This window comes from Mytilus trossulus, chromosome 3 (assembly GCF_036588685.1).
Source record: "Mytilus trossulus isolate FHL-02 chromosome 3, PNRI_Mtr1.1.1.hap1, whole genome shotgun sequence".
NCBI lineage: Eukaryota > Metazoa > Mollusca > Bivalvia > Mytilida > Mytilidae > Mytilus > Mytilus trossulus.
Window position 1 is genome coordinate 55535760 of NC_086375.1, and position 22353 is coordinate 55558112.

Here is a 22353-nt window from a genome sequence, read left to right on the forward strand (position 1 = left end):
TTTCTATCCGATGCAGTTTTATTTTGAGCCATCGATTAACTATGAAAGTACAGTAGTTTTTAATGATTAAAATGAGAGAGTGGGGAAATTGTTGTGTTTGAAAAAAACACAGAATATTAGTTCTGTTGAGGGTTCGAGATATGTTTTTTTTTATTTCTTTAAACTCAATTTTAATTTTTAGTGATGATGATTTTAAAATACATAAAACCACGATAAAAAAAAGCTTAATGCACAGATTTTTGTTTTACACATGGGAAATTTTCACTGCGAACTGTTGCTTCCTTATATATATAGCTTCCTTTGTTGTGTTGAATATTAAAGTTGCAAAACAAAAATAGTCTACTAGTATAAGACACAGATTGAATGAAACATAAAACAGAACGAATGCAATATATACAACAGAGGTGATCAGAGGTTGAATTGAATTTAGTGACCTTGGTGAGAAAACGCAGAAATCAACAACAGAAGTTAAAAGAGTTGGGATAAAACTTAACACCAAAAAGTGTTTAACTCTGAGACCCAGGCAAACAAAGAGTAAAGAGCTGATAACAATATATAAAACAAAAGTTGAAAATGCAGACAAGATCACATACCTGGGACAAATAGAGAGGAGGAAATAGCGACATCAAGACCAGAATACAAAAAGCAAGAAGGGCTTTCCATCGTCTAAGAAATATATGGTATTCCAGAGGAGTTTGCCAAAAGACAAAACTACATCTGTATAAATCATTAGATAGACCAGTGTCACTGTATGGATGTGAAACATGGACACTCACAAACCTTGAATGAAATACTGTGCAACACCAATGCCTAAGAAGGGTACTAAAAATAAGATGGCAAAGTAAAAAATCAAACAAAACAATTTGAAATTGCTAACACCAGAAACTTCAGTTTTGAAATCAGACGGTGGACATGGATAGGACACATAAATAGGCGTGAACGAGACACCAACAGCTATGAAGCACTACAATGGCCTCCGGGAAAAGAACTAGAGGAAGGCCAAAAACTACATTGAGAAGAACAACAGAGAGAGAAAGGAACCAACAAGGATGGACAAGTTGGAACGTAACCAAACCAGCGGCAAAAGATAGAAAAGGGTGGAATAGCAACGTGGAAGCCTTGTGTGACTTTTGGCTCGGTGAGAATTACGGTTAGGTAAGGAAGATTGAACGAAATATATAACACAGGTTGGAGGTAACATAAAAAATAGAGATTGAATGCAATAACCCATAGTTGGAATTAAATATAAACAACAGAGATGGAGTTCAATATACACAACAGATATTGAAAGCAATAAAGCCAACAGAAATTAAATGCACTATACAACAGAGGTTAGAGGGAATGTACAACAGAGAATGAACATAATAAACAACAGAGAATCAATGCAATATAGAAACAACAAAAATGAAATAAAATATGAACAACAGAGAATTAATACAATATACAACAGAGAATAAATGCAATATAAAACAACATAGATATAATGCAATATGAACAACAGAGAATGAATACAATATACAACAGAGAATCAATGCAATATAAAAACAACAGAGATTGAATGCAATATAAAACAACAGAAAATCAATGCAATATAAAACAACACCGAATCAATGCAATATACAACAGAGAATGAATTCAATATACAACAGAGGTCGAATGCAATATGAACAACAGAGAATGAATACAATATACAACAAAGAATGAATTCAGTATACAACAGAGGTTGAATACAATATACAACAGATATGAATTGCAATATAAGAAATGGAGTGTGAGTGCAATATAAACAACAGAGAATGCATGAATACAATGTACAACAGAGAATGGATTCAATACACAATAGAGGTTGGAAGCAATTTACAGCAAAAAATGAATGCAATATACAACAAAGATATATGGAATATAAAACAACACAGATGTAATGCAATAAAAAAAAAACAGAGAATGAATACAATATAAAAACAACAGAGAATAAATGCAATATAAAAACAACAGAGAATAAATGCAATATAAAAACTACAGAGAATGATTGCAATATACACCAAAAGATGCTTGCAGTTGACCATTGAGATGGAATCCAATAAACAACAGATAGTGTGTGCAATATTGGACGTTTATTAGATTTTTAGAGAAAGAACCATTATGTTATTATAACTGGACTAAATTTAGTATATATACGCCAGACGCGCGTTTCGTCTACAAAAGACACATCAGTTGTATACCATTTTTTTAAGTTTAAACAAAAATTGGAAATAGCATTCCTGTTACTTAATAAGCTTAATAAGTGTTAAAACATTTACTTATCACAGACTAATGCGTAACTCGAGGAAACATTGTATTGAGAAATAAACCTTTATCAATTCATTAAAATTTATACTTTTAGGACAGTCACACCGTCGATATAACAGTTTAATTTAGAAATTCCCATCAACTGTCTTTTCATATACCAACACTTTCGAATTTGCTGTTCAGTTTTCTGCATCAAAATTCAAATAAACAATACAACATTGAAAAAAATAATCAAATATATATTCCCTATGAATTTTCCAAAAGTGTCCATGCACTGTTGCCAGGGTAGTAATATACAATATAACAATTGTATACGACAAAATGTTTTTATTATCTCTGATCAGTAAGTTTCCTTTTTATTTCTGGGTTTGCTGCAGTATGCACGAAATATATTAGCGTTGTACATGATCACTTAAAAGGAAACAAACGGCAAATACTTGTATATGAAACTATGATATTACAATATTGTCAATAACTTTGTGTTCATTTTTTGTATTTGACACAACTCTGAAACAGAGTACCTAGGTTTTTTTTCTGCAGTTGATGACAACTTTATAGACATATTAGTAATCGAAATCAGAAATATATTGTGTGTGCATAAGGAGACAGAAATCATCTGTATTTGTTTACAAACGACAACAGTATATTCATTTCTTCTGATTTTAAGGAAGCAATTTATCTGCGTTAAACACTGAACGGATAAACAGCGATTTGGATACAAAGATAAATATAAAGTATACAGATTTCACTCGTTATGAAAAATGAATCTCGACTGAATGTTAATGTTTAATCTGTCATGGATTATAAAAATAATAAATAATGTAGCAAAGAACATCATCACCAAACTATGATGCTTTGAACATATAGACAGTTATCATTTAAATAATGCAATAGGACAATAATATACAATAGATTTGTTCGTTGAGTTTTCGATATTTTTCTTCTTTCTGTTGCACAGAAATGAAATAGAACAATCAAAATAGTACAAGTACTAGTACTTGAATTTTCAAATCGTCTAACTTGAGCTAAGGACCTAGTACTAGAATTTTCCAACCTCCTAACCTCAAGTTGGACGGTTGGAAAATTCAAGTATACTAGTACGCTGAAACTTTATTATAATTGTTTTATTTTATTTGTGTGCAGCAGAAAGGAGAAAAAGCGTTGAATACTCTACGAACAAATGGTATTATTGCAATCAAAGTTTCGACGGTGCTTGCATTTTGCAACAAAAGATTTACTCTGATGGATTGATATAGCAACAAAAACGGACGGATAAATCTTTTAAAACAATATAGATAGGTTAAAACAATATTGGTTGTACGCTTTTCATGTTTGTAAATTGACAGATTTGGTTTACAAATATTGGTCCGTCTTTTGAAATCTTTTTCACAACCTATTTTATACGATGATGTTGCATCTGTGTAAAAGTGTTGTGCCTTAGATAAACGTACTCTTATTTTAACATTCAACATCCTTGTATTATCTTTGAATATTTTTCTTAATCAGTTCTAACATAGATTTCATTTTAAATATTTTAATACATAACTAAATATTTGTTGCTAGCTACAGTTGATAGACACGTATACATGGTCCTATATATCACTTATATTTTAGAGTGGCACAAGTAGGCTTTTCTGGTATATACCCGTATAGCGGGTTATTTTCGCGGGTGTAAAATTTCGCGATTTTCATTGAATAAGGTATACGAAAAATTTTGGCGGTTATTATTTTGGCGGATTCAACATTTTTAGCATTACCTTTGCATGTACACTTTTAAATTGGCGGAATTTATTTTGGCGATTTTGTTCTATCCGCGAAAATAAGCGAAAATAAGCGAAAATTTACACCCCGCGAAAATAACCCGCTATACGGGGTATATGAAGCTTATCATATGTTTACACTAATGTTGTTGTATCTGCATGTAGTTGCACAAATTGAAACTTGAGTTTTGGAAAACATGTTAAAAAGAAAGAGGTGTTTATCGGTATGATTCCAAATGATATTTAGACCGGAAGACAACGTAATGATTTTATTTGTGGAAATTGTTGGTTAGGAATTTTTTTTTTAATAACCTCGAGTACAAAAAAAAACATTATCCTTTGCGTCTTTATCTATTGTTAGTTTGTTTGTTTGTTTAGAATCAATCTAATGAGTAACACCAATCCCAATGTATTTTCATATTAAATTTTTTATGTTGTCCTTGAACCATTATATGGTTAAGTGCTATCAAATAGTCTAGCTCCGGCACATTCCTGGTGTGTCTGGTCCATGTAAAGGACCTACATGTATAGTATGATGGTACTGTTGCTTATCTGCTCTACTGTTTACTTATTACTGCAGTAAGTCTATATTTTCCTCCTTTGAACTGTTTTGTTTGCATTTTGTAGTCATGTTTCTTCTATATCCTATACTACATGTAACTTGTTTTCCTCATTGTTGAGGGTCGAACGGCAAACTGCATGAGTTGTTCACATTATTGTCCTTTGATTGTTGGTGAAACTTGAGTTTTTAAAGTCTAACTATCCTTGTCTCACTGGCATGCAATCATAACACTCCTACTTGTTTCATATTACAATGTATTATACTGTATATCTTTATTCAGAACGACAGAGTTCTTTACTCCCGAATTACTATAGAGTTCTAAAATCTTTTTATCCGTAGGTCACTTAAACACATGTTCCTCAATTTCAAACAAAAGATTGAAAGTTACTAAAATAAATATACTTGTGACGTGTGACTACGTTATTGATACGTAGCGATCCAACATCTCAAATATTGAAACTCACCTTAAGGTCGACAAACCAGTCTTTAACAGTAGCATGTGCTTGTACAATAAGTCGCTCCCAATCGTCTGAGTCTTAGTAGTTTTGAAAATAATTGATAGCCAAAGATCTATCATCAAGCCCAAATTCTCTATTTAACAAAATAATGATATTTTTTTTACAAAATATAACCACTGAAGAGGCTTCTGACTTTTGACAGACACATAAACATGTAGCTTAATGCAGGGCTAATCTATTTTAATGGTCATCAGTAGAACAACAAAACGACAAACAATAAACAGTATTCTTTTTTTATTATTATATTTAAATATGCTGTATAAGTCTATTCCAACGTAATTGTTATTATGTAAAAAAATAAATACATTTAAATTCAAGATATTTCCGCTAGAAAATTCCGGAGAAATTTTGTTGCTGTGTTCTTCTTTCAGTTGCTAGTCCTTACGTAAGCAAAGCATAACTGCTTGATAAAAAAAATAACCATTTTGGTTTTTGTATTCAACTATAATACTCCACACTCCTATTAGTTCAGTGTGGATGAAGAATTTTTTTTAATCATTTCTTTTGTCTTAAAAAATCATGACATTTCATCTTTTCTCACACAATTATAAGTTCTTTGAGTCATACAGAAATCAGCAGTTATCAAAGTACTAAAGGAACCTTCTTAAAGAACATAAAATCCAATTAAAACGCATAGAAATTAGCTTTATTTCAACATAGGACAGATTTTATTTTCGAAATTTGCCATATGCCCAAAAAATAAATTGAAACAGCATAACAAGAAACACAAAAATTCATATATTATAGTTTTTCGTTAAATATTATCCCGATTATTTATAATGTCTTAATAACATTTTGAAGAAAATATCTAAATGTTGAGGGTTTGTCTATTAAAATTTCATTAACTAGATAAAAAATCATCAGACTCCCTGGAGAGCCAAGCGACCAAGGCAAATATTTCTTGATAAAAACTTAAGTTACTAATATATTATAGATGTTGATATTCCGTTTCATGATTAATGGCAGTACATACATTTCAACTGCTTTTCGCTGCGTCGTGGTTTTATTCACTGCGGGAACTAGGTATAAAAGCTGTGGGAGCTTATCAAAACGGGCGCCGGACTATTTTGGCATAAGTCACTTGATGTTCATCAAGTAATGTTTATTATAATATGACTGGGTTGAGCGACAATTAATAGGGTTATAGAAATGCTAGTGTAATCTACAGATGCTGAAATAAATGGAGTATAATGTGAATTTATGAGTTATGGTTCCTTCTAGGTTTCTTCTGTCTCTAAATTAACACCTCCGCCACGAGATATAATTATTACAGATTCGTTTGCATTTGACATCACTTTGAAACTTAAACCTTTTATTATCTAGAAAATAAACTTATATCATCGTAAAAGCTGTAGCCGCTTAAAAGTGTCGGTGTATATTTTGCAGTAATGTTACGCTAATATATACAGGGTTTAGAAACTACATTTTTTTGTGAAAACACGAATAGTTTGATATCAGATTGAAGAAAATAATGGAGTCTTTGTATTTTAAAAGAAAGATTTTTATAACTGAGGTCTACTCCCTCTTTTTTTTTTTTTTAAATATTATACAGAAAAAAATGTTCCAAAAAATAAATTTATTAAATTTATAATTTAAATAATATTTGATATTTGTTGTGTTTTATACTGAGATGTAAGTGAATGAATGAACACCTAACATTGTCCCGAGAAAATAAAATAAACACTTGCCCTTTATTATCGGTCATTTTCTACATTTATATTCTTGCAGTTTAATTTAAAAATCATTATTGATACGGTTGGTGAATTGATATTTAAAGTTTTGCGTTTTTTTGTTTTTTTGGGGTTATGTTTTGATATAGAGTTGTTCCCCTTACGATACATGTAGTTGTCAATGAATTTTTATTTTTGGCAATGTTTTAAGACAACCTGGGTGTCTTGTAGCCTCTTGTCTTTTTTGTTGTAAAATATTAGAGCGACAGATTTTTCTATGAAAAGCATAACAAAGGCATGATTTCAGATTTTTTTGGAGGAGAGGTCTCCTTATTGACTTTTTTTCTTTTGTTACAAATTTTAAATCATTATTTGAATTGTAAAGTGTTTTCATGTTTTTAAACGCTGAGTAAAATCCAAGTCAAAAACTCCTTAAAGACGTACTTGACTTTCGCAAGAAAGTTTTCAAGCTTCAAGGAGATAGTTCATAGTTCTCATTGCTTAATTGTCTGCAGAGCAATTATTTTATTGCAGTACAAACGATGTGCAGCATTTTGAACAAGTTATTATCTGACAAGTGTTGTCATTTGCTATTACAATTGCACTTTGCTTGAAATTTTCTAGCACTTATCCATAATTCACAGAAGCATTATTTTACCATGGCTGAGGCGTTTTAATAGGTTGCGGGTTTGATAAGAATATTTGAAGTTTTCTACAGAAAGTAGTAAAAAGAGGGTAAAATTTGACATATGCCTTTAGATCTCGAACAGCGTAATGAATAAAGGCTAAAAGCACCCCGCTTTGAAAAAGACAAGTTTGTCATTTAAAAAGGTCTGTAGAGAATGCGGTGCAACTTGATACACATTTAAGTTTATCCAAAACATTAATATCATCTGCTTGAGATATTTAGATCTATGTTGAAAACATCTATTGATGTATAGTAAAACGCTTTACATATTTTCTCGACCAACATTCAAATTAAATTGAAATTAGTTTTGGCGTCAAATGACAAAGTAGTTTTCCTTTGCGGTTTGAAACATATCTTCATTTTCAAGTTAATATTTAATACATCAAATTTAAAGATTAGACAAGGATGGTTGAACTATATTTATAAAAATAATGATCCGACTCTTCTTTTTGATAACATTATCCGCCTTTTCTGGGTATGACATCTCATTTTCACATCCAGAATGTTATTATAAAAACAAGATGATTTGAATGTGGAGCTTATTCAAAGTTAATAAAGACCAGCTTCACTGCGGGGTCCATCGTGCGCGGTACTGCAAGTCACTTTATATGGTTAATATTAATTCGTGTTGTGATTTATTTTATCTATAAAAGCCAATTATAATGTAATGGAATTCTGTATACAGGATCAAATTTCCAATATTATTAGAAAAAAAAGATAGGATTAATCATTCATTTTCGTTTGCCTTTTTTATTTGTTATTCTTTTAAACCAACATCAACAAAATGAATATTAACATAGACGATGAAGATTATAAGTTGAAATCTATTTCGTGTTCTCTAATGTGATACTCATATTTTTTTTTCTCTGGTCAGTTTTATAGTTAAAGTACTCGGCTTTAGTATTGTGAAAGTATTTTGATTTTTCTAGCCTGTCTGATGAACTGTAATGTCCTTTTTCATTGGGTTAGAATTCTTTCCGTTCAACTTCTAGCATTAATTTGCTGTGTAACTACGTTTTTACTAACAAGCTTGAAAACTTTAGTGTACTATCAGCATCCCTTATTTGGATTTAACATTTTAAAAGAATTTCACAGCTATAATATTCTCTATTCAGATTTGTAACAATATATTTAAGATGTAAAATGTAATATCATGAAACCATAGATGTAATGGGTATTACATCTATGATGAAACTAATGTGTTGGGCATATATTTCTAAAGTTTACTAACTGAAGAAATTTCTCGAAAATTCCACAAAACCCCAAACTTTCTAGGAAAAAGTCTGGACATGTTCAGAAATATTCCTTTTAGTTTATTAAAAATGCACCAAAACATTTTCGGACATGTTCAAAAATTTTCAACTTAGTTTAAAAATCCATCCCAATACTGTAAGGTGATGACATCCCAGTTGATAAAATGATTAGCGCATGCTTAATTACTGTATCCCGCCATGACTAGGTCAATTTTAAAGTTTTACACAACATTGACAAAAGTTTGGACAGCAGGGAATAGGTATATTTCAAAAGAAGAAATGATAGGTAACCGATAAGTATATATGTGTTAATGATCTATTATGATTAGACACTAAGAACCCGAAATTTATTATGTCCTTGTTAAACTGGACAAAAGAAATAATTATTGATGTTTGATTAGGATTAAAGACGATAAGTAAACAAGATAAGTAGCTTTCATTTCATAGGAAAGTATTTTAAAAGTTAACTGATGATTGTTGTCTTTGTGCATTAGAAAAAGAAATTCAAAATGTAAAATAAAAATTCAAATAAGAGACGACAATTTCTCTTGTAATTTAAAAAAAAAAGGACAAGGTTCACTTATGGCGCAAAATGGCATAAAATATCGAACACCAAAGAGGTCATGATTTGATTCGTAAATGAGTTTATTTCAAAAGCCGTTACGCTAAAAAGAACCTGGGGTGGTGTTCTCGAAGCTATCTTAGGATTGGGACGTGTCCTAAGTCTATCTTATGACAAGTCTTTGCCGTAAGTTGTGTTCTCGAAGCTCTCTTAACTTATGATATATATCTCATTTTTCGTCCTAACTTTAGGACACCCAATAAGGTGTCTTAAGAGCATCCTATCTGCATCCTAGTGTTATAAATTTTGGATTTCGCTTTTTGCTCATTATTTCCGTGAAAATGAACATGAAATGAAACGCACCATCGGTTATTAACTCGTATATAAAGAAATTGTGCATGATTTTAAACTTTGAACTTCGTGTTTCATGATACGATTACACTACAAATTTAATTCTCATTACAAAACAAATTGTTTTCCAGTTTAAATAACAATCTTTTTTATATAATTACATTGGTAATTATGCATTTAATTCTGTACATATTATTATAAATTTCGTAAATAATTTTATTGAATAATTTCGTCATTAATAAATGTTTTATCAAAAAAAATCTTTAACGATTTAAAATTTCGACTTGGATATGTTTAGGACGTCCTAAAATAAGATTCGTCTGAGATAGCTTCGAGACACAACTTAAGAGCGTCCTAAGTTGATCTTAAGTCCATCCTAAAATTGGTCTAAGATGTGTCTTAGGACGAATCTTAGGATACTTTCGAGAACACCACCCCTAGGGTTCATAATAGCCAAAGTAGGCCAGTTTGAACATTCTGTTAAAAAAAAATTGATTTTGTTTATTTTTTTCACCTAAAATCTTTAGGAAAACATTTGCCGCCACCTCCAATTTGTTTTGTAACCAAAAGATTCCAATTTTGATACATAGAATTCATCAATATAAACATCTTTTTGGATCGTGGATGGAGACCAAGTTTAATTATGCCAAAAAGAATTATAATCCGAAAAAATTGACCTAAATTGACCTAAAAATACCAATAATGATTATTTCACAGAAGTCAAAGCTTCATGAATTTTAAAGGAAGGTGCAGAATTTTATTTTTTTGTCTCAATAGTATTATCACAAGTATTTCTATGCAAAATTTGTATTTTTTTGGCCCGATTTACAAAACGTTAAAAATTGTAGGGCCAATTTTAACCCTTCGTGAGCCTTCTCCAAATTTAACGAAATGAATGAAATTTTTGAACAAGGGTTCCTTTTCAGCATTTACTAATCATACAAGGGAAAATGCAGCGACAGTCACCGTTTAAAAAATCTAATTCAAATTAAATATTAAACACGTAATAAAATATATTTACATTTTCATATTTTAGAAGTTTGAAACTTTTTCTTGGGTGGTATATTTTCAAAACACAAAAAAGGTCCTTGAACAAAATGTTCTTATCTGTATTTCAATTTGCTATAAAGCCGAGTCAATTTTATGCCTCAGCTTTTTAATTCTAAGCATCATCATGCAATTTGTGTCAACGAAATTATTAATCCATTTCATGTTGTGAAATATACATCGATGGTTGGAATTAATTTACTGGGGATTTATCTTGTATAAGATGATTTTGTTGAAAGAAAATTTGACACTTAAACATCTTAATCGGGATTTTCATAAGTGCCAACATTATAGTTATTGGTGGCAGCTCGTTTCCTACGAACTCATTTAATCTAATAATTTTCATAAAGTACCTAATTATTCTTGTTGACCGTTTAATTATTGTCTGTAAATGAAGTATTATCAAAGGTCAGTCTATAATCTAAGATGTGCATGTAATTATTGATTTGATATTTTACTTTTGGAAATTTACGGAAGCTTATTTAGGACACAAATAAAATAGAAATTGGACTTTTTTTTTTTCTTTATCAAAGTCTAATTTGTTATATATTATTTAAAAGGTTCAATGCCGTTTTTTTCTTATCAAGGTAAAAATGTTGATGTTTTCTAAAAGGTTCAATGCAATTTTCATTTTTACTATGTCCTTTTAATACCTGAATACGCCTCCGCAGAAATGTGAGCTGTGCTGTTGTTTTTATTCACGTTTTCTTGGCGGGGTCTACTTTTTATTTATTTTTAGTTGCCAATGTTATTTTGTCTAAGACAATGCCAATGTTTTAGTTAAATATAGAAATGTAATTTTCTTACTGTGAAAAATATATTTTTGTTTTCAGTTTCTCGCATAAGCCCGACAATTTGTCTTACGTAGACAATTTTGTTTGACCCTCTATTAATTTTGTAAATTAATAATCAAAGGTCAGAAATACCTCAAAGAACTATATTTTTAGACAACATAGATAAGTAACCTAGTTTGAACAATGGGTGTTAATTCCTTCTTTTTACAACTTTTACAGCTTGTTAACAAATTATTCTATGGATAGCAATTGTGCTAATTTAATCAAACATTTTCAATTTTTACGTGTGAGAATACATGTACGTTTGTAATTTTTTTCTACTACAATTGTATGTCAGACAATGCTATAAAATAAAAAAAAATAAAAATATATAGTTTCTGAGTTTTCATTAATGAAAGTAATAAAAAAAAAAATATGATACACAAGTTTGAACTCCAATTTATCATAAAAATAAGAAATAAGAAAAACTTAAATGAAAACAATTTATTTGCATAACAAATGCAACTTTTTTTCAATGATTCAAAAATTTAAGCAAGTGAAAAAGTAAAAAAATCTCATGTCATTGGTCATATTTTTCCATATTTTTTCCAGAAAGAAAATGAGGACAGAAATCGGTGCACAATTTCGAAGATAAGAATATTAAATATTCAAATATTTGCGAATGTATTGAAAACTTTAAAGAGGTCACATGTTAAACTTGCTACAAAAAATAATCGCTTTTGCCCTAAAGCAATATCTTTGATACGAAAGCAACATAAGACATTTGGCCAAATCAGCATTTTTTAGCTTTTTACCCTCACTATCTAGAGGACCGTGTCAACGAAGCTGTCCTAGGACTAGGACATATCTTAGGATGGTCTTAGGACACGTTAGTCCTAAGTCAGGTTAACGAAAGTCTCTTAACTTAAGATGTGTCCTAAATTTCGTTCTAAAATTAGGATATAAAATAGGTGTCTTAGGATAGTCCTAAAAGTTACGATCTCCTAACACGAAATAAAAACACATATATATGGCATAAACTAAATAATAAAAATACTACTACAATATCACAATATCTAACTATTAAAGTTGTTAATAGAATTTAACTCATTTAACAAAATATTTTCATATTTGTGGAAAATGTATTCAATGTATCGTTTCTTTTGTTGACTAGTATATTTCAAACAATGTATTTCGACTTTCCACTACCCATCAAATTTGTATTTTGATATTCCAAGAGTAAAATTTGATCTTCAAATCATATTTTAGAGAAAACAATATAAAAGGGGTAATGATGTTTTTCCTCACATAACATAGTTATAAAATAATTACATTTTCTTTCATAATAAACATTATACTTCAATAAGCACTATTCCCTTTCGTCATAGATTTTCCCACAAAACAGAATGATAAGGTTTCCCACGGAGTAAATACTAATGAAGAGCACATCATAAATGCTTGTTTTTCTAGTTATAATAAGATATACTCCTAGCGTACTTGAAGTATATAACTAGTCGCATAACTATGTTCCCACATCTGTTAGAACCATCAACTTATTTTGCACTCATTTTTACTACAGGTGTTTTGCAAATGAATAAATATTTAATGGCGACCCTTATTGTTTTTGTTTATAAATTACATATATCAATAAAAACACTTTTTTAATTTTAAGTGATTAATTATTGTATCTTAAAAAAGTTATGTGTTTAGTGGTATAAATATATAATTTCAATGTACAAGTCCCAGTAAATAAGGAGTACAGTGAATTAGCAGACAAAAATGTGTATGGTTAAATAACTATATAAAAGATTGGGTTATTTGTTTTATGTGCACGAACAAAAGGAGCAAGTATATTACTGATAGATTAAGCAGAACCAAGTCTTGTTGAGAATTCATAATAACATAAATACTATTTGTTTTTAATAATATTTTTATTTCATTTAGATTGATCTGATTTTTTTTTAAATAAATAGAGAAAATTCGAAACTCATATTGTAAATTAAAATGGTAATTTGATTTGATATAAAGAATAAACAAAAAGCTTGACGAAATACAATTTAAGTCTCAAATATATCAGGAAAGAGGGAAAAGATAATAATAATAATATAATAATATTATTGTATTTGAAATTAATTCTAATCAATTGATATTTGTTTAAATATTGTTATTCTTAACACCGCCTTTATTGAAGTTGTTTACGCCCCTTAAGTAAATGGCCAATCAGAAATAACTAAGGTGTTACTATTTGCCAATCAAAATTTGTGATACGCCAATTGTGAGGAGGATTGTACAGAAAAAGTATCAATTTGATTTCTGTCGGAAAATTAAACAGGACTGAATATTTTCTTTGACTCTGTAGTGGTCTTCATATCATCCCTTCATTTTCGACAAGATAGAATTTATATTAGAGAGCTACTGTGGTGCGAGTGACGGGAACCTACCAACAATCAGGACCGACTTTATCAAGTCCCAGCAGGGCCTATGTGTTGACTGTTTCTGCTGTAACGTTAGTCTCATCGCTTGTGCCGTATCAGGATCGTTTGCCACTGTGCACCAACTGGGTTATCGTGAAAAAAATAACATCATTAACTCTTGATGATATACTAAAATAGTACACCAATATGATTAATCCGTACATGGACAATCCACATACGACTTTGCCCCCGGGAGCATTGAAGTTGAGTCCCCCACATCACATGAATGATGGATTACACAATCAATCGAGTCCACCACAGTACCCTTCTCAGGCAAATGGTTATGGAGCCACACATTCACACTTGGGAAGTTATGCTGCAAGAGACTTTTTGTTTAGAAGACCTGATATTGGTCTACCAAGTCATGAAACCAGCGGAACCGGACACCATGGAGGAATGTTTTCAACATCTGCTGGCTTCCATTCACATCATCATCCGGAGACAAATTCTAGTCATCTACTGTTCCCAGGTATTCACGATGCTTCACATCAAGCACCATCTCATCATTTGAACAATCAAGTCCGTTTTGGACTTCCAACACCACCGGATGTGTATCCCAGGACGGATCAGTTTGGACAATTTCCACCACGAGCGGACCATTACGCACAACATTATAATATGGGTCCTATTAACTCTTTAAATCATATGAACATGGGACCACATGGACCAGGAGCTTTTTTTCGTTACATGAGACCACAGATCAAACAGGAGCACACGTGTTTATGGACAGACGTTGAACAACCAGAGCCAAAAAAGCCTTGCAATAAAGTTTTTAATACAATGCACGAAATAGTGACTCATATTACTGTGGATCATGTTGGAGGTCCAGAACAAACAAATCATACTTGTTTTTGGCAGGAATGTGCTCGGGAACAGAGACCTTTTAAGGCAAAATATAAACTGGTCAATCATATAAGAGTACACACCGGAGAAAAGCCATTTCCTTGTCCGTTTCCGGGATGTGGAAAAGTCTTTGCTAGGTCTGAAAATCTCAAGATCCACAAAAGAACACATACAGGTATGATGAATTTCCGCCACATTCTTAGTAAATATTTTAGAAAATTGTAATTTCTTTTAATATTTACAAATTAATGACTATAATATTTTTCTCACAAGTATACGGATACGCCGAACACAGTTGTTTACTGTTGTATTTTTTTGTATATGAATTATTGAAAAGAGCAAGTAAAAAAATCATTGTTTACATTTTTTAACATTGTGGGAAAATTTCAAAATCGCATAAATTTTAATCTTCAATGATTCATAGAATTATCAATTGTTTGAACAAATCTTATTGGAATAACATGTAAACTTATAATTTTGTTGAATTTAAATTTAAACGATCAGAATTTGATTCCTTGTTCGTGATAATATTTTGACACATAAATACATATGATTTAAATTTAATTTGATATGATATGTCCAGTTTATTTGGATATTGACCAAGATAAGGACATTTTTAAAATTTTCAAAGTATAAATAATTGTCAAAACAAAAAATTCCCTTTAAAACTTTTCAAATGATTTTTTACTCTTTATTAAAAATGAAAATTGCACAAATAAAAGATACAGAATATTATTTATTTAGAACAGGCTGATTGACAAAAAGTTCATTAAAACATTATGTAATTACATATTTACATATACGCCCCTGTTAAATATTTAAATTCATATTTAGGTTATTGTAAAAGAAGTTTTGTATTTACAATTAAACTAAATAAGTTTCGTTTTGAGTAGAGTATTTGTAGAATCAATAAAGTTTTTGCTGGGTTATAAACTATTGAATAACCCATGAAACTAAATTGATTTTAAACACATAAAATTTGTAACTTATTTACGAATTGCCTTTGGGTCGCAAAAACATGTACACTTATTAACAGGTCTTTGAACTTTAAAAAAAGAATTCTGTAAAATTTCAATCTCTATTTTAAAATACTATAAAGAAACTGTCAAATATAACAAGTGCAACAATAAAAATAAAAACCAATTTTTATTCAATTTAGCCTGAAGACTTGAAGAGGATAATTGAGAGTTTCTAAAGTTGATTTGTAACATTTATTTGTAAATAACAGTTTTGGTGATTATTTCAACAACTGAAGCTACGAGGCAGTTGTCAATTTTGGCGCAAAATTCAATGCTGAAAAATCAATTCCATGATAATTCTATGGGAGAGAAATCGAATTTTAACAGAAATATTATCGGATTGTCCACTTGTGGCTAATAGGACTTGAAAAGGTGTCATTTCAAAACTGATAATCAGCTAGGATTATTGGTTTTCGATTGTCTTATCACCTAAACTGACAAAAAGTGGTCGGAATTGATTTTGGAATGCAATGCTTTTGTCATGATTTTTCACAAGTATTAAAATAATATCCTTTAAATTTAAATGTAAAGATGTCATAATACGATAAGTGTTATGATATTTAATTATAATTCTACTTTTTCTGAGCATTTTGTTCCTGTGTCATTTGCAAAAATGTACTGTAATTTCACCAGGTCTTTGAAATGAAAGAAAATATTTAATATGGGTGCGAACATATGAAGAATTTATAACGAGTTAGTCATCGTCATATTTTGGCGACTATGATGTATGTTCTGCACTATTATCTTCATGATATCTACAAAAGATTTTTTAGTGAAACATTGTAACAAAGTTTATCATTATTTATTATTAAAAATAAAAGTTCTAATAAATCGGTCACGTGGAATAAAGGACAGAACGAGGTCCAATTTATAACTTTTACATAACTACAAATTTGCACCCACTGTTTCCATGTGGCAAGTTAACAGCTACACTAACGACTAATTAATAGGCCAATTAATCGAACCCATCTTGATATAAATCATGACGGAACAATGTGGTTTTGTCATATGCTTCAGAAAGAGAGGAGCGCACATCTTGTTTTTACATTGCGTCTTAATATTTCAGTCTGACAGTAATTATGGTCATAAACTTTAGTTATGGGGGACAAGTCGGAACTAAATTTCTTTCCAGATGTCTTTGAGAACGGTCTTTGAGTATTATGTCTTCACGCCCCTAACTTGTTTTGATAAGTAAACCATGCTTATTTTCACCAAAATCTTATTTTTATTGCCGTATGATGAATCAACAGGGTGTTATAATTTTCATTTATTACAGGAATTTTGTAATATACATATCAAGTTTTATATATCCAGGCTAATTCGTTTTGCAGCAGGGTTATGGAAAGAGAATTGTAGTCATTTTTTTAATTTTAAATAAATCTTGTTTAAAACTTTCGAATGTACCAACTATGTAGGAGTCTAAAGTCCCTCTCGATTTTAAAGGTCGTGAAGAAGAAATGATAAAACATTTTTCCTCTTCTGTTTGACATATTAAAAATTCAAATACCGCTGTTAAAATTTAAGTAACACATTTTAAATATGATCCTACAGGAGGTCAGAACCTATTTAAAGTATTTCAAAACTGAATTGAAATATGCATATTGCCGACACTTAACAAATAGACTCTCTTACTGTAAATGTATCGGTCCGAGGTTTGAAATCGGTCTAAATTTATTACTTTTTAAACATAATAAAGACTCTCACATTGCATACAAAAAATTTCACGTGTGTTTACTAAAATAAAAATTACAAAATATCTATCTGCACGGTGATAAAATATGCGTATCCAAGGATACAAACTGTCGACGTTGTAGGTTTTGAAAAGTAACCTATTTGATCCCTAACAGAAGATTTTCTCACCACTTTTGTTTGTTTTTACTCGGTACCATTCATAAGTTCTTATGCTTAATTTGTGCTCTTGACAGACAAGCTATCCGACTATTGAAAACAACCATCATTTAGAATGTCAAATTACACTTCTGTAGTAGATTGGGGAAAGTGCATTTTTCTTAAGATTGCTTCCTGCTAGTAGTAGTAATTCAGAACAGCTGGAAATCTTATTTATTATCATAATATTTTCAATATTTATTAGAATATATAAAAGTTGAAATAGCAGTTTGTAAAGTTGTTAACACACATACGTACACTATTTTATGACAACCTGTTGCGAATTTAGTTTTATGTTGTCGTATTTTGAGAGACAGCTTGCAAGTAAACTTCGAAATTACAGTACAATGAGTGTTATATATGTATATAATAATTCTTTTTTACAAATATTATGTCATTTTTTTCTTTCAATAGGATTTTTAAATATATCCTTACTTCTATTTCCTGAAGAAACGTATACACAATCAATCATCTTTTTTTACTTAAAAAAGTTATTTTCATCATTTTGAATTCAATGAAATAATATCAACAACTGATGAACAAATTGAGAAAGCTTTGAAGCATCCTTCACTCCTCTACAAATAATTAATACAAATAGTAATTTTGTTTTAACTGGAAGCAACATACAATAAACACTTGTAGAGTATTGGATTACAAGTAGAATTAATCCTGAAGTAAATACACAAACATTCATCGATTTCAGTTTGACAGTCTGTCAAATGCCATATCTTCATCAATAAAAAGAAAACAAGATTAACAGATATGGAGAGAGTTCCACTACCGACATGCTTTTCCACTTCCGGATATTTATTTTTCACTTAATATCATCTATACATTTAAGTTATTAATACACGAGTTTATTAAAAAAAAAAAAAACAATAACATTTTATTATCAACTAAAGACCCACAAGGGACACGCGGACATTTTCCTGGCTCTCTGTCTTTATGCTTATTGCAAATATTAGTATTATATCATTACATGATCATGTATATACCAATGAGCAGTAGTGTTCTAGTAAATATTATAAATAAACCATATAGGGGGAAAAAGGATACTGAATTAGTTAGCAAAGTAACATACAATATTCTTAATACCAACATTGTCTCAATATCTATTGTACAATATTATTACATAGTAACATTATATACTGTGCAATATAAATACAATGTTACAATATCTACTGAACACTATAAATACATTGATACAATTTATAATGTACAATTTAAATACATTGTTACAATATCTACTGTACAATATAAATACATTGTTACATTATTACTGTACAATACAAATACATTGTTACACTATATATATACTGTAACAGTATCTTGAGCATACAATATAGTAAAAAAAAAGCATTTAATCAAGATGACTTTAAGAAGATGACTTAATTAATTTTGCGCATTGTCAAACATTTAAACTTTAGATATTATTTTTGTAAAATAAGATTGTCACTTGTTCTTCCGTATTTGGAATAATTAAAGTCAATATATATTGGGCTTTTAACATATTTAGTTACCATAATCGCATATAGTCGTGAAGCTCTGTAAATAAAATGTCATATTTTTTACTTAACAAGGGTAATTTGGTTTATTTCATTTGCAAAATAAGATATATTAATGAATATGTATGCAGTTAAAAATGTTTTTCTGAATAATTTTAACATCCGATGTATTTTAAGACATTTTTGACAAACTAAAGATTTGAAATATACTCAGAAGTCTTAAAGTATATCAAATAATAATACCCTTCACGTGACAGATGCATGACAATAGGACAAATCGACATCTGTGCAGCCAACAACATGCTTTGCATGGACAATTTCTCATTTAAAATAATAATCACTTACTGCTGCTTTCTTAAAATTTTCAAAGATAAACTTATAATAAAAAGGAGAAATATATGTATTTTCATGTTTGTAGATTTTTGAGTTTTAAAAAATATGCATTCGAAACATTCACAACAATTGTTATAACTAGGAATAAACAATTTGCATGCACTAAGTTAAGTTGTATAAATTGTAATTTCAAGTATAAATAATCCTTTATTTTGTGTAACCACTACAATTTTAAGACCCATTACAAAATCGAATGATTCCGCCGCATAACAAAAACAAAATTTAAAAGATAGCAAACTTTTATTAACAAATAGAATAGATTTATTTTGTAACTGTTAACACTTCGTCTTTTAAAAATAAAGAAGAGTAAACAAATAAAAGCCTCAATTTATGGCGCTTTACATTGACTTCAATATATGCATGCGATTGTTAAATTAGAATTACAATGCAACATGTATACTTATGTTAAAATACATTGTTTAACTATTGATCCTTTTAAAGTCGAAAGCAAACCGTTTTTTGTTTATATGCAATATAAGACTTTATAAATTTTAAATATCCACCATTATTTGCAAAAGGTTATGTAAACTCTGGAGTTTTCAGATATGTTTTTTTAGAGGATGTTATTATTATTGACGCAAAGTTAAACGTTTAAATTCTCCAATTTATACAAATCTGTCGGGAGAGTTACAGGAGCAGATATATAGAAAACGAAGTACATTGCATAAATACAAGCTTCCAAAATACATAGAACAAATGACAAGCAAAACAAATACAAAAAAGAATTTCAAATCAAGAAATAAATTCCATTATGTATCATCATGTTGATAGCAAACACTAATGCCCCAAATTTTGTGCAATATGGCAACCCTGACGATGGGATAATTTAACAGTTCATAAATTAATTTGGCATATGTTTCAATATATATAATACAGCTCTCCTGATAGCTGCAAAAATAACAAACGAGCGAAATGAAAGACGAAGCATAATTAATTATTATTATTTCAAGACAAATCTATATTATCGGGTTTGGTCATTATAGTGGATTAAACATTTATCAGTAAGCTGTCAGATACAGCTCTCCTATTGTAGTTGACTGTCTGCCACTTCAGGATAATGACTACGAGCTGCAAGCATATCTCATTGTTTCTTCAACTCTCGTGAGATGTCGTCCCTAACCATAGTCGGATTCTATTAAAATATCATGAAATAACGGTGCCATTTAATACTGGGGATTTTCATATTTGTAATTTTGAAAAATAATCACATTAATGCCGCGACATTTATTCAGGGTTGATAATTATTACATCAATATTAATATGTCTCTGCTTATGTAAATGGAAATTAATTTTACACAAACAATATGATCTCTGTTTTGATTACTTTAAGAAAATGAAAAAGTTGGTAAAATACTATAAAAAAAAATATATATGAAATTTCTAAGCTTTACCGAATGTTATTTTTCATCACTTCTATAATATCTTTCTAATTGTTTATTATTCAAGCTGACTTCACTCCATGTTGGACAACAGAAGGCTAGCTTTTACTGGATTAAACCCTATAGAATAACATTATATAACATACAGATGGAATAGACCGGTTGTTGAAACAACAAAATACATTTATTTTAGACCCAACAAAAAATATAAAAAACAAAGAATGCTTCCGAATAAGTTTTTCATTTTTTAAATGATGCATTGATATTGTGTCGCCATTTTTGTTTCAGATTTTGGAACTTGTGCATTTATGAAATGATTTGACAAATATTTATTTTATTTACAGGAGAAAAGCCGTTCCGTTGTGAATTCGAGGGATGTGACAGGCGGTTTGCAAATAGTTCTGACAGAAAGAAACATTCACATGTTCATACCAGTGATAAACCCTATGTATGTAAGATTAGAGGTTGCGACAAGACGTATACTCACCCCAGTTCTCTCAGGAAACATATGAAAATACACGGGAACATTTCACCGAGTACCGAATTGAAAGAATCAGACGAAGAAACAAGTCCGTCTGAAGGTGACATTACTGCAAGCTCGCCACCCTCCACGAAGGAAATGAAGATTGAACAAGTGACAGGAAGTCAGGAGACTACGACTTCACCATTATCAAATGCGTCGTCTGCCGACATTCATCGAAATGACAATGTAAGTTTAGGACAGTCCCATCAAACGAATATTAATGATTGGTACGTTTACCAAGGATCAAATCACGGACTTGCAAATTTGAGAAACGAAAACGAACATTCTGCCTTCAGTTCTATGGGACATTTATCGAACTTACATCCGCCGCCTATCGCACAATATTCTTGATCAACAATGACCAATGCACAGAGGTGCATGGATAAAAGACTAACGAACTTACATGTATTGTTTTGATAAGTAATAATTAAATTATTTTATTTCTATGATTGTCGAGATAAAAAAAAATGTTTCTCATAGTATCATTCATCCATTTCGAGCCATTTCAGTTATGGTCAATGGTTATGGTTATGTCTGCAATTACCAAAGATATTCATTACTGCACGTTGTTGCCAGTTTTAAGAATATTCCTAACAGTCAATCACAAGGTACTGTAGTACTATTTCCAAATTAACAAGTAAAAACATACACTGTGACAGAGGAATACGTTTTTGTGGTTGATATTTAATAGATTTTTAAAAGAAAACCATACATGAAATGTGCAAGGGCTCTACATGTACGAAATGTTTTGGATGAAGCAATTGTATAAATCAATATTTTCTTTTTTGTATATATGGTTAACACTTTTAAAAAATTATTTACATCTATCTACTCTTAACTGTAGATTTCATATAGTT

General features: G+C 30.1%; 1 protein-coding gene across 1 annotated transcript; it reads left to right on the forward strand.

Annotated features, from left to right (window-relative positions):
- The first annotated feature begins 13595 nt into the window (after window positions 1-13595).
- LOC134711888 (zinc finger protein ZIC 4-like) lies at window positions 13596-21943 on the forward strand. Its single transcript, XM_063572846.1, has 2 exons — window positions 13596-14965; window positions 21318-21943. Exons 1-2 carry the CDS (start codon window positions 14095-14097, stop codon window positions 21845-21847), a joined length of 1401 nt encoding a protein of 466 aa, XP_063428916.1. The 5' UTR covers window positions 13596-14094; the 3' UTR covers window positions 21848-21943.
- Window positions 21944-22353: the final 410 nt, after the last annotated feature.

Coding starts and splice junctions, on each gene's coding strand:
- LOC134711888 (XM_063572846.1), top strand. CDS start 14,095: ATGATTAATCCGTACATGGACAATCCACATACGACTTTGCCCCCGGGA. Junction 14,966..21,317: donor CCACAAAAGAACACATACAG/GTATGATGAATT, acceptor TTTTATTTACAG/GAGAAAAGCCGTTCCGTTGT.